The 13,941-nt window shown below is 41.4% G+C and overlaps 1 protein-coding gene across 1 annotated transcript in view; it reads right to left on the bottom strand.

Moving 5' to 3' along the window:
* Nucleotides 1-219: 219 nt before the first annotated feature.
* Nucleotides 220-13,941, bottom strand: part of ITPK1 (inositol-tetrakisphosphate 1-kinase) — a 127,872-nt gene continuing 114,150 nt past the window's right edge. Inside the window, exons 9-11 of the mRNA XM_054380696.1 lie at nt 13,113-13,180; nt 11,524-11,686; nt 220-5,989 (exon numbers count right to left, since the gene is read on the bottom strand). Coding sequence (XP_054236671.1) covers nt 5,667-5,989; nt 11,524-11,686; nt 13,113-13,180 — 554 coding nt within the window. The 3' untranslated portion in view covers nt 220-5,666. The remainder of the gene's footprint in view (nt 5,990-11,523; nt 11,687-13,112; nt 13,181-13,941) is intronic.

The following is a 13,941-nucleotide window of genomic DNA, read 5'->3' on the forward strand; positions in this document are numbered from 1 at the left end:
ATGGGGAGCGATGCTGGAGAGTGAAGGAGAATAACCAACACTCCTCACACCTGGAGGGCCAGTTTTCCCAAAACTGTTGGGATCCCAAGGAATTGTTGCTATTCCATTTTACAAATAACTGCATTTCAGTATGCAATTCTCACAAGGGTATACACAAGCTTTATCAAATACTGAATCAGAAATAAATAATAAAAGATACATCTAATATATGTTTTATTTTTTTTTTTTTTACAGCACTGACTTTACAAGAGGATAGACAATTCATTTTTAGGGGCTGCTAACATTTGAAACAAAGAAGTCACTATTTTATATGCAACATATACTCAACCTTTTAATAACTTTATATATGTATATATGACTTTTCACACAAAAAAAATGTTAAAATAATTTATATCTAAAAACTATAAAGTGTAAAGAACAAAAGAGGAAATTAAACATGGGTTTCCTTAAAAAGGATGGAATAGGAAGACCTGATTTTCATGAACTCCATTTGCTGTTTCAGCTATTTCTGGAGTTTAAAGAGATTTCCAGGCCATCAACAGAAAATTCCCAATGCATTGGGAGCCCTCTGTAAGTTCATGGCATGCTGGGCAAGGACACCTGCTAATGAGCTCATGTGGTCCCCAGACATCTGCTAGTGTCAGCCCCAGTGGATTCGGCCTAAGGCAAGTGAAGAGAAAAAACATCCCCTCAGATTGCCGTTAAAAACCCATAGAGTGAAACTCTGGGCCACTGGTGTGCATGACATCACAGATAGAGTGGATTTTTCAGTTCCACAGGAAAACTGCCACAGCAGCAAAGGTGGACCAGACCCAAACAGCCACCTGTATGCGCACAGTGAGAACAATTCCCTTTATTTGCTACAGATGCTACTGTGCTTGTGTTGCTGAGGAATCACTCTAACATTTCCATTTGTACCTGGATCCTCTCAAAATTAAACCACCTTGAATAATTTTTGTGGCCACGTAAACATGTCCGAAATCATGAGGGATCTGAAACGCAGTTGGTCAATAGCTCAAGTGTTGATGGCCTGGATCCACAGAGTGAACAGGGAAAGGAAAGGTAGTGAAGATGTGGAAAGTACTTTTCTGGAGGTTACATTCCTCTGAAATTAATATTGAAGCAGTATTACAAATAAAATCAGCAATGTGATCTGCAATGGTGTATCCATTTATCTATGAAAGCAAGAGGAGATCATATTAAAGGAAATATCTTAATCTACTGAAAGCATTTTCACATACTCCTAATTACAAAACACACGGCTGCAACATCGTAATTGTATACTGAATACAGAAATCAATACACCTCTTACTAAAACGGAGAGAGGAAAAAAATTAATGGAGTAATGCAAGTTAACTCCTGCAAGTGTGCATATAGGTAGACTGCTATAAACTCAATATAGACTCTATTCACTAAAAAAAAATAAAAATCCAAGATTTTCTGCACAGCTGTGGAAGGCAAGGCTGCAAGACTGTGAAAAGGCCTGACTCACTTGTCACTGCTGCCACACAAAGACTTTGGGAAACTAGTGTTAGTCCAAGAATTGATAAGCCTGCATTTTTTCATTGGATGAAAACAATATAAGCATTTTTCCTTTCTTTCACTGTTTTTATGCCAGCCAATTCAAACAGCTCTGGCCTGATGTGTTCTGTTGCCTTTGGACTGTATCCTGCCTCTGTTATCTACCAACTATCCCACCTAGTTGTTCCCTGGCTAGACACTACCTGCAGTTAATCTGGAGAATTTACAGCTTTATCTTGAGCAATCTTCATTACCTCAATAAGCCTCAGAGTTGGCTTCTTAATGCATACTCATCTATAATGAGAACAAATTAAACCAGTCGTTTTCCATCTGAGCAACCTGCTGCAGACCTCCTCTGCACACACATTCCTCCCACACTGAGGATGGAGATCTTCAAGCAGATTTATCATTCCAACATCTGAATAGCATTAATAAAAATACTGCATCCTATCTAGTGAGCAGCCTGGTCAATCAGCTCCTACAGCACAAAGGTTGAACAGTCAGTCGTGTGGTTAGCAAAGGCAAAGCAGCATAGGCGCAGGGGTAGTTCTGTGTTACACAAATCACGTGTGAGCGCTGACGCTCCCAGTTAGGCTGCGTTTCTGCAGCTGGTCTTCACGGAACAACCAGGATGTTCTAGTACAGTCATTACAAACCCAAGCATAACATGGCAAAGTCAGCTAGCAGGGAAGGAGGACGGGGATGGCTTTACATTGCAGGCCATAATAATACCACCCAAGATCTCTTCAACAGGGAAAACTTTTCACCTGCTTAAGCCAATTACATAATTATAGTGGAAGCTAGAGTCCCATCTCCTCCATCACACTGACACAAACCCTGGAAAAATTTCAGTCAGGCTAATGGTGCTCTTGTGGATTTCCAGCAGTGAAGCACAACAGAAATATATGCCTAAGAAGCTAACTGGTGACCATGTAATTTCAATATAATTGCTCCCACCAACAAAGCCTCTAAAAACACAGCAGAACCTTTTCTAACCCACAATGGCAGAATTCAAACAGGCATTACGGAAAATCTTCCTTAGATTGTCTGCAATTTTAAGAGCAAGGGCATTCAGGTATGGTCTAATACTACTAGACTCTTCTACTTTCACAAAAGATGACAAGATTACAGAGTATTAACTAACTTACTGTGAAGCTTATCTTAAACCAAAACTATCCTGAACTTACCAAATGAGGCAGCAATTAAGAAAAGCACTTCAGCACAGGCTTAATAACACACGCATGCTCCAACGTTCTGTAATAATATAATTCTGTGTCTGAATACTTGGTAATTTACAGGTTTGTCTTATAAAAGTTGGTCTCCCAATTTGCCCCTGTGATTAGCAACATTCTAATATATGAGCCATAACAATAATTTCTGCAAGGAAATATAGTAGTACAGCAATTGCATGGTAATTTCTGTGAAAACTCTACTGTAATGCCACATCACAACAGGTGCCTGCATTTCTGCACCTGCTAAATTAAAGCGATACCAATATATCTGATAAATAAAAAAATAAATTACAGGCTATGGGAAAAAAGTCACTGATCACACCAATGACCTAAATTTGTTTTCTAGTTACTGCCAAGATCTGGAATAATATTTAAATATAGTATTTCTGCAAGCCTTCAGAGAATTACAAAATAAAATTCTAACAATCATTTGTAAACAAGTTTAAAATGCACAATTATATTTCAGTAGTTTATTTTGGAGAAATAAAGCAGTGCAAAATAGGCCAACCAAAATTCAGAAGGCAGCCAGGAAAATAAAATTCTCATTTGATGTTCTAACTAGGAATCAGCATACAGACATTTCCATTGGATCCAACACTCAGATTCATGTAAACATAGTTTGAAAGGTCTTGAGTTACTAACCCAGTTTTAACATCATTGCTTCTTTCCCACCACCCACTAAAAAAAAACAAGCAAACCCCAAACCAGCACGCCCCCCCCTAAAACAAACAAAAAACCCTCCCTCGAAACCAAAGAAAACCCCAAGCCATTGTAGGAAAGGGAGCAAAAGGCAAGTCTACAAACACTCCACCAGCTGGTTACAAGAAAGTACCATACAAAAATATGCACTGGCAGGTTCCTTCCTGAGGGTATCTTTTGTTACACATGTAACACAGAAACACTTTTTATTTTAAACAAACAAAAGCAAACCTCAAACTGTAGATGTCAAATTTAATTCAGTCATGGTTTTATGAAAGATTTGGTCTATCGTGAATACTTTCATGAACCCTTACTTATGTTCATCCAACTCACTCACACCACAGCCACCCAAGACCTGCAAGCTGCTGACAACCTGGGATCCAGCAGCCTCAAAGCATACAAGGGTTGTGAAGCGTGCCCAGCTCAGAACTGATCTGCAGTAGTCAAGGAAGTTGGCTGCATTTATGTGCACCCTGGAACTTGACAGATACCACACTCAGAAGGTCCTTCCAGTCTCTACAGAAATATCTTAAAGTTAGTAACCCCTCTGGAGGTGGAATAATCTTCTCCCGTGTAAATCATCCTCACAAAATGACACAGAAGAACTGCTACATAACACTCTTCAAAACTTTTTCCCCTCCAGGAGTGGCACAATCAGGCAGGGTGACATCTTTTACAGAGTTTAATCCTCTCTTCATGGTCTGCCTGGGCTTTAAGCTCTAGATCCTTTCCTTTTGAGTAGATATCTATCTAACACACGATACTAAAGAAACTGGTACTAAAAGCTGCAGTGATGGATGCTTTACAACTACCTGCTATAGAAAGACAGAAAATTCCCTGTCAGTGAACTAGAAGTTTAACTAAGGAAATCTTAAAACCATCCCTCTTAAACATATTTTAGGGATTATATGGGAAAGAGAAGGCCACTCTGTCTACCAAAATGTCTCCATTCTCAGCACTGACAAACTTGGTTATTTCTGTTTAGTGTTCAGAATTGGCAAAAGTGGCAGGAATTGTCAGCAGCAGAAGATGCTGCCTTGCTGGAAGAGGCAACAGAAGGTGAACAGTACAGGTTTACTGCATATCTCAAGAGATACAAATTGCCTTTGCTATAGTTTACAAATCATATAAAGTACTATTGTAAATTACTGCATGCCTCATCTGGCAGCTTGCCACAAAATAATTTGGTCTCTAAGCTAGAGCTGTCATGTACTTCTACCACATCCAAAGGTACACAACTCAGCTTACCTAATTTGCAAAAGAAAAAGAAAAAAACACCACAGCAGCACGGAGCAGTTGCACTCTCCAAGGAAAATCCATGGCTCTGATTGCCAGCCTTCTCACAGAACTGTCCCAGAGTCCTCACAAGTGCAATGGACAAAAAATTAAATTCACTGCTATGGAATGAGCTGCTTCCATTAGCTCTTCTAAGCAGATTATTGAAAGGATTAATGTCAATTAATCTACTAAATCACTCAACCTAACTATCAGCACCCTGTTTGGATCAAATATGTGTCACTGATGCTATGTAGGCATGGTTAGAAGCTGCTTTTGACTGAAGCAGTAAGGCTTAGGTAAAGAACTGGGAAGTTGGAACCAGGGTGGTCACCTCTGTTCTGCATCAAAGTGCTGCAGCTTCACAGCAAGCTACCTGTCAACATCTTGTCTGGTCAATGTTGTAAGAGACTTTGTTTAGTGATACTGAAGCTGTCTTACCTTTCTTTTGCAATGGCCTACCTGGAAAAAGGGGATAGGGAATATTTTAGGCAGAAATCTCTAGCACTGTTACATTCAGACACTACATTTCATCATTATTATCTTCTTGATATCATGAGGTCTGATTTTAAAATGCTGGTCACCAGTGATTACAAAGAACAATGGAAATGAAAGAACAACCCTCCCACAATGAAAGGACTAGTGTTAAAACCCACATGTGTGTAAACTCACTACAGATTTGCAACTGGAATCTGATGAAATGGATCTGAATCACTTCTGTGCTCTCCTCCTTTCAGTCCATTTCATCAGCAAATCAGGTAAAATCAAATGGTAAGGTTTTTTTATTTTGCCTTTTTGTGTTGTGTTTTGTCATATTCGTTGTTTTTCTTTTTCCTTTTTTTTTTAGGTTTTTTTGCAATTGTGTTGTTACGGCCTGATCTAGTTCTGGGACCACAATTTCTATCTCTGTGGCTTTTCTCAGTCCATGGCATTGGCAAGTTATTGAGAAGAAGCTTTTGTTGCCAAGGTAGCGACGCAGTGCTGCTGGAAGCTGGGGGACACTGCTGAGTTGCAGCCTAGTCTCTGGTGTTGCAGTTTTACTGAGCTGTTGGTCTCACTTTCCACAATCCAGGAGGAGTCTTTTCCCATGACGCTGAGACAGCCTGTGCTAGTGCAGCATATCCGCTCGTCCATGATCCCGCTGGTCTGCTCTGCCAGGAGCTTGCTACGGTTTAGCTGGGTCACCTCAGGTGCCTGACCCTGTAGGACAGCAGCTATGTGGTTCAGGAGATCTGTGAAAAATTCGGAAACACCCTCATAACCTGAAGAGAGGAAAAACAAAAGAGAGAGAAAAAAAAAGGAACTTAAGTAATTTCCGTAAGTTCTTTGAAAGGCTTCTTCTACCTGCTTATTTCTTGGGCTGTCCTTGCCTTCCAAGTAATAATGACAAATCTTCTTGAGTAACTGCAAGAGGACATTAACATAACAAGCAACAAAGACCCTCGCTACAACAATATTTTGGTTTGATGAGAAAAGTCATCACTTTTCAGATCTTTCTCCTCCCAAGTATGTATGTGTATAGAAAATTTTAGGTGTATTTTATCATTTGTTGCCAAGTTGAGGTTTTTTCCTAAGTTACAAACTCTGTGTTCCAACATTGATCTCTTCCATCCTGTCTCCAGGTTTACTACAGAGAGTAGTTCTAATGCAGAGTTCCCTTGAGGGTCTGGACCCCCTCTAGAATTTGCTCAGCAATGCCCTCAGTTAGAGAAACCTGAGATGAGAGTGGGACTGTTTTTATACCCTACAGAAAATGGCAACTTCCCACAGTGTAAGAAGCAATGTGATGCTTGTCTAATCTAAACTAACTTGGCACTTAAAACGTGTTCCCCACTATGAGCAATGTCTGAAAAAACACTCAAGGGACAGTAACCATCTACCAGTGGTACAGGCTTTGGTAGAATCCTCAAGCTTTTATTTCAGTACTGAAAACATCTTTCTGCATGTTCTGTTAAGTGATTCCAGACCATTTAGAAGGCTAAGTTTAATGACAAGTTTCCTGATTAAATAGTTGCTCAAATACCAAGAGAGAGATGTGACGCTTTTGGTGACACGAAGGATGGAAGTAGGAGTACAGAGTTTCTGGCTCTATTTTAAACACTCTGGCACGGGCAGCGTTTTATCGTTGCACTCATCTTAGAATTGAACCAGACATGCAATGTATCAGCACAATACCCTGAAATGGATCTTAACTTGCATTACCTGTTATCGATTTGATTTAGTGTTTAGAAGTGCCACATGACATGCACTGCATTTAATGGGGTAGGCTGATTGTTCTAAATGTCTATAAAAGGTGATCGAGTGTTGAGAGACTGAAGCAATAAATAACAGTTTACAAGTCCCACGTGAATGGCATACATTCACACAGTGGCACATGAGCAGAACCAGAAGCACAAAGTAAATGCACATTTTAAAGCACTTCAAGTGATGCGACTGCAGGGCAGAAGGGTCCCTCAGATCCATAAATAATTCAATTTTAATCTCCAGTCTCTTGTAAAGACCAACTTTCTTAGGCAACAAAAACTCAGCTGCCTGAAAAATATAAAGAGGACAATCACCTTCATACATGTGGTGATTTTGTAGTGCATTTATAACCCGCACATTAACCAAGTAACTCTTATTTAGGCTGCTATATTGCTTTGAACTTTATTGTACTTGGTCACAATTCTCCTAGATAATTAACAGCTCATACAAAACTCCAGCAATATGAGGAAACATCTCCCATTTTTCCTTCTCAAAAGCCCTTGAACAGATTCACCACATAAATCAGCCATTTCAAAACTTCCAAGTTTTCTAGTGCCCCACACAATAATCCAGTGGTCAGCAGGGGCAACTAGGATTCTTACAGCTGGTCATGGGAGCCAGAACAAGATCTCCCACCTCTTTAACAGAGGTGCTTGTTATGCTTCCTTGCTTATGTAAAAGCCAAGGGATTAGCCTTCAAATCTACTCAGAGTGCTTCAAACACCCTGGGAATAAGCCTTCTCCATAGTAACAGCTTTAATATTCAGAAAGGAGATCCATAGTAACCTAGAGTGTTTTGTGTCTGCTCTCTGAAAACAAACCAGCCTTGTTTGAGGGCACCTGGCAAACTCACAAAGAAGTTATTTTAAATATTTAATGGGAAAAGGTAGCCAGTTATTCAGCTTTGAGATCATTGAATGTTACAGTGTAAGGAAGCTGTACAGATCATGCAGGTTTCCTCTGAGCAAGCCCTCTGCACACTGGCTGGAAAGGCCCAGGTAATTCTGCTTGGTCACTCAGAAGAAACTTCACACACTTGTAAAAAAGAAATGCAAGGAAGGGAGGAAGACAACCAGGGTGTCTCAACTCTTGAGACCCAGAAAGCCTAGGGAAGGCTGCAAACTCAGAGCAAGTTGCCTTGATCTTATTTACTAGCTGCTGCAGGCCTCTCAAAAGAGGCAATTGTGGGTTATCGCAGTGGTGTGGTAACAAAATCAAGAGGGAGATTAAATTACACCTTCAGAAATTACTGGCAACGAATTTGGGGTTCATGTCACACAGGGCATCAGTGGGAGAATATAACTTTTGCATGCCTCAAAGCACAAGTTGCATGAATGATGCTCCAGCACGTACTGTCTTAGCACTGCCCACTGAAACCATTTTGGAAATGCAGGTCTGAATTTTGCTATGTTGAAAGCAGTCTCCAGTCCTCTGGCTGCAGAGGGATAGGAAGGATGTCCACCCACCAACACATCTGAAAACAAATACCTGCACCCCTGAGCTTTATGGAGTCAAGAAATGCATATGAGCATTTTTAAGCTATCAATAGAGATGCTACCTGCCTGATTTTTAGGAGATTCTTCCTCATTTGGCACTCTGCTTCTTTGCCTCTTCCTCTGGGAAGAGCTAAACGGACAGCCCATGTCTTGCATGTTCAGATCTGATGCCTCCAGCTACCACATATATGCACACAGAACCAGCAGTTCACCTATACTGGTGATAGGCTACAGGACATGCACAGAAGCTGCTCTCAGACTGGGTGAGCTCAGTCACAGCCACAGCCACAGGACAGCAGGCTATGTGGAGCCTTTTCTTTGTGGTCAGACAACACAAAACCTACATGCTATATGACTGCACCCACAGTTAAATATCACAGCTGGTAACCACTGCTAAATAAAGTCTCAGTGGTTTCCCATAGACCAGGAGACCCAACAGACCTTTTAGACATTTATCTTTAAAATCTTTTAGAAGATGCTAATGGAGCAGATAACACACCACATACTCCTACAGGTAAATCTCCTCTCAATTCTGACACTAAACTAATATCAAGATAACATCCATGGAGCAGCAGGTTCAAATGAGCTTCAAACACAAAAGGCAGCACACAAGGAAACCAAGCAGTTGGATAAGGCTTGGTTGGGCCTGGCCACAAACCAGTAACTTGAGCTTCATGAAAGAGGTTGTGAATGCTCTTTAAAGGGCACCTCTTCCTCTCCCTTCCCCAAAGTAGTGATGCAGAGATAATGTAGCAGGCCCCACCAAGTGTCTATTTTGGCTCCAGCAAGGCTCTACTGCAATACTTTCAGAATAGGATGACTTGAGGAAGAGGAGAAAGAGAAAGCCCCTTCCTGGGACTGAACTGAGTCATGAACAGTGAGGTCGCACTGCTGATGCAACTCTGAGTTGGGCTGAATTTGAACTTCTCATTCTCCATAAATGAAGCTAGCCCTTGAAGCTCTTAGCATTTAATCATACTGGCCCCTTGAGGCAAAAAATGCAGCTGCCTGGGCTGAAAATACTTTCGGGCAACAGAGTATTCTGTCCTGAGATGTAACTTTTCTTTGTTGTCTTGTACCCAACTGCACCTTCTTTGATCTCAGTAGCACTCAAAGAGCAGCTCATCTTTCTCAGTTTTGCTACCTTTTATAAGTTTGAAGGCAGTTTTGTCTACACCCAGACTTCCCTCTTTCTTACATCTAGTCCTCCCTGCTATCCCCTAGACTTTATTCAATCAGTCTTCAACCCATCCCATGGTGATAGAGCCAGTAGCTACTTTCACTACCCACATGTTCACTACCTAAAAATTACATGTGAGATAGAATGTAGAATGTGCATAAGGAGCTTCTCCACGCTCTCAAGCCTTCTGCAAGGACTAAACTACTCTGTTAATTCAATGTCTCTTCAAAGACCAAATACTATGCAGATTGAAATACAGGACTTGGGCTGAATATCAAAAACTGCTCCTTAGGGTATAAGTACAGCAGAGCATGAGGCTGAAGACAGTTCTGCAAACAGTTCTGCAAACTTCTACCACAAGACGATATTACTCCTTTTTGAGTAGTTGTTCCCCAATTTGGACTTTCCAACATTTCAAGAAAACAGGAATTTCTGATTGGGCAAAGTACCAAATCCAAAACAATACTTGGGAGGAAAAAAAAAGGCAAAACAAACAAAAAACCTAACACAAACCCCTCCACAACAAAACCCCCAAACTATCAAGCCAAAATGCCAAAATGCAAGATTCAGGACTGCAAAGGAATGTCCTGCCTCACTGACTTCCAGACGTACTGTCTGAAATACAAGCCCATTCATAAAACTGAAATGGCTCCATTTGACACCCAGTTCAGGTTGTTTCACTGCTCTTTTCAGAAGACTGGTTTCATAGGTCTGCAGTCTGCATCAACACCATATGGCAGAACCAAGCTGCAGAACAGCAGGGCTGCAGTTTTAAGAGGAGATAGACAGGCAAGGCGCTAGACTGTAGAGAGAGACAGGCAAGGCGGTACAGGGGCAGTAGTGGGTCTGAGGACCTGAACTGAAAGCTTATAAACGCTGAAGGCTCAGGGCAAGACCTCTAGATGTAAAGACACCTCAGCCACATAGAAAATCCAAACTCTTCAATTACAAGTTCAACAAACTATGTAAAAGCCTGCATATGTCTCTGGAAAAAAGTATCACTATTGAGGTAGTGAAAGGAGATTCTCAAAAAGAAACCTCACAGAGAACAGCATCAAATGAGATGATGTGTTCCTTTCCCACGTTAGGCTACTGAATTTAGCACAAGTGATATACCATTATTGGCTCCTCCCTATACACACTTAAAACTCCTTTTAACAATTCCTGTGGTCAAGGAGCTTGTTTAGTTGTTTTGGAGACATATTTTATGCTTAAAAAACTAGAGAACAAATCTACCTGTTTTCACACACTCTATTGTTTTACTCCAAGATGCACTTAGGAGAACCTGTACTCCATGATGCACTTAAGAGAACCTGCAAGGATATTTAGCTCTTTACAGTAACTTCTGTGCACCTACAATTTTATCATCTTCTTCAGATTCTTCTGTTCCTTTTGTGCACAAATGTCTCTTCACAGAGAATCAATCTGCACAGGAAGGGAATGGTTTGCTGCTTCCACCCCCTCAACACTTTTAATGGCAGAGAGTCTGGAATAACAGAAATCTTAAGAGGCTCTCCTAAAATGGCATTTATTCTTCTTTTCATCTTCAGAATGAGGGACAGGCCCAGAAAGGCCAGGTCCCAGCACACAATGCCACACTTCAGCTCCTAGGCATCACTTTGTAGGAACAGCCATGTTATAGCTGGCTACTAATATCTTGACTGTGTCTCCTATGAGCTGGTATTTCAGTATCACATTCCAAATCTAGATTAGGGTTCTGCCCTTCCCAGACTGAATAGTATCTAATCTCAGAACAATTTGGCTGCTGCTCTCCTGTGCTCTTTCTGGGAAACGATGATGACACAGGCAGTAAAACTTCATTCTAAGCACACACCATGCAGTTTCCACAAAGCATGAGTGGGAAGGCCTTTCTTACCTGGGAATGCATTTATATCAATGACTGCATGCTGCCCAGTCTGATTGTTAATGATGATATCAATTCCAAAAAGGGAAACTCCCAGAGCTTGCCGCAGAGCCTTAGAGATTTCCCGGATGACGTCATCATTTGGCCGCTCAAATACTCCTTCGATTTTATCCAGCTGTAGTAGAAAAAGACATACTGGTAAGGAATGCTGAAACGGGTGTTTTTTTTTAGTGGAGAGATTGATTTTCAGAGGTTTCCAGGTGCATATCCATCAAATCTAATTGCAGAGAACTGGTGGCATGAAATAGAGAAAGACAGCAAAAAGAAATGGCTTTCATAATTCCATATCCTTCCTATACTGGAAGTTCACCTGCTCTAAGGGCCTAGTTCTTCCTATTCATACTGGTGCAGCTTCTTGAGAGACAGAGCAGTGCAGGAATGGATGGAGAATCAGACCCATTATGTTCAGTACCAGCTCTACACCTTAAAAGAAGAATATAGCTGGTGTGTTTCACTCTGTGCTGCAAATCTTCTAGATATCATTGTCATATTTTAATGTAGATTAAAGCCTATAGTAAAGGGCTGATAAGACTGGCTCCCACTGTTGGTCTGAGACACACAATACTACTCAGGTTATATTGTCAGGGCAGAGGCTAATTCAGAAGGGATCCTTTGTGTGGGCTTTCATGTACAAGTTATTCTGTAAACATTTGTTAGGATCAGTAATTCAGATTATTTATGACTGGAAGACATAATTTTCCTCGCTTTTTAAACAACATGTTTTGCAGCATTAGTGTGGTGTTATACCTACAGAAGCATATCTGGAACATGTATGTGTACGAGAGAGATGGCAGGTAAACCACAGGAGCATATACTCTCTCTGTCACTGGCACAATTACAGACTTAATATTTAGCACAGAATTTGAAAATCAATCATTAATGGCTACAAAAGTACTCCCCAAGAGAGCTTGTGAAATGAAAAAGAATCTGGAAACTCAGAGATTGAATGGACTCAGTCCTGTAAAGTGACTTTCTCAGCAGTCAAGTGCCCAAGAACTTGGTATGATTTATCTGTGCAAAGCTTATTAAAAGGACTTGCAATGAAAGCATGAAACTGTGCAGCGTGCTGACACTGCTGCCTTGGAAGACACCCAGAAACGGCCCCATGGTCACAGCTCAGGCACTGCCTTCAACTACTGCACTTTTGTGGCAGTTTCTCTGCTGGAATTTAAAGTGTGTGTCTTTCCTCACAGAGCTGAGTCCTAGAAGGATGATTTATGCTTATTAAGTTCTCTGGACAGGAAAAGGCCAGGTATTTGCACTCGGAACCTCCTTCTTCCCTTTGTCTAGATTAGCTCTGGGGAGTTTAGGCCTGGAAAGCAACACAACCCTGCTGCATCGGTGCTTCCTCACCGGAGCTCGGTAAGGAAAACCAGAGGGGGACACAGTCATGCTGGTTCGTTGTACCAAACAGACCTCAGCCTGCAACACAGAAGCAGACAACTTGTGAAGGAGAGTCACTAAGCTACTAACACTTCCATAAGAAAGGACTAGGTAAGTTTGCCAGCCACACTAGAGGGAAAAAGACCAAGTATACTTACTGCTGTTAAGACGGATGAAGATTCTGGTTTTGAAACATTGTGGCTGTTGAAAAATATTGATTCTCTGTCTGGAATTAAAAGCAGGTTGTAAATAACTTTATACCAGATATTAATTTCCAAAAGATTAGTGTAAGAACAGTAGATGGCACTACAGCCCCAGGAATCTAGTGCAGATCCCTGCCAGCAGTCCTCAGCCACCCATCCCACCCCCAGGGTCTTCCCTCCTGCCAGCTGGCAATTAGCTGCCTGTAGAGGCAGGGATCCACGGCTAGGTTACCCATGGTTTTTGGACATTAGACTACAGAGAAGCAGAATGGCACAGGGTTAACAGAAACCAGTTTCCTTTCCTTCACCAGAGCAAATTAACTTAAGTTCAAAAAGATAATGAAATTAATTTCTGCTGGTTTGCTATACTCAAAGTGACAGTGCCAGTGAATGGTAGGTCCATTGAGATCCCTGTTTTTCTGGGGAGAGCACTGTCATCATGGAGGAAGCAGGAATTTTCATGGTCAGAAGCTGCTCTCCTTGTGGAGGCACCACAGAAATGCAGCAGACATGCTCAGGTGACAGAAGCCACTGACTTCCACAGTGGAAACCACTAAGAGAATCATACTAGCACTTCCTGCCCCACTCCCTCTGTGCTGGAGGTTTTACTGGTGGGGAGGAATACGCCACAGCAATTTTCCCCTTGGGATTCTCACCACAGTGGACTGATGGCTTTGTATAAACAATCCACACGGAAACACCTGGACCAAAGTCTCAGCATGCAGATGGCACCAGCAAGAGTATTTCTGTTACGCTGGTCTCTCTGAGTGGACATTTAAGAGCA

The sequence above is a fragment of the Indicator indicator genome, chromosome 4 (genome assembly GCF_027791375.1).
Source record: "Indicator indicator isolate 239-I01 chromosome 4, UM_Iind_1.1, whole genome shotgun sequence".
In the NCBI taxonomy this organism is placed as follows: Eukaryota; Metazoa; Chordata; class Aves; order Piciformes; family Indicatoridae; genus Indicator; species Indicator indicator.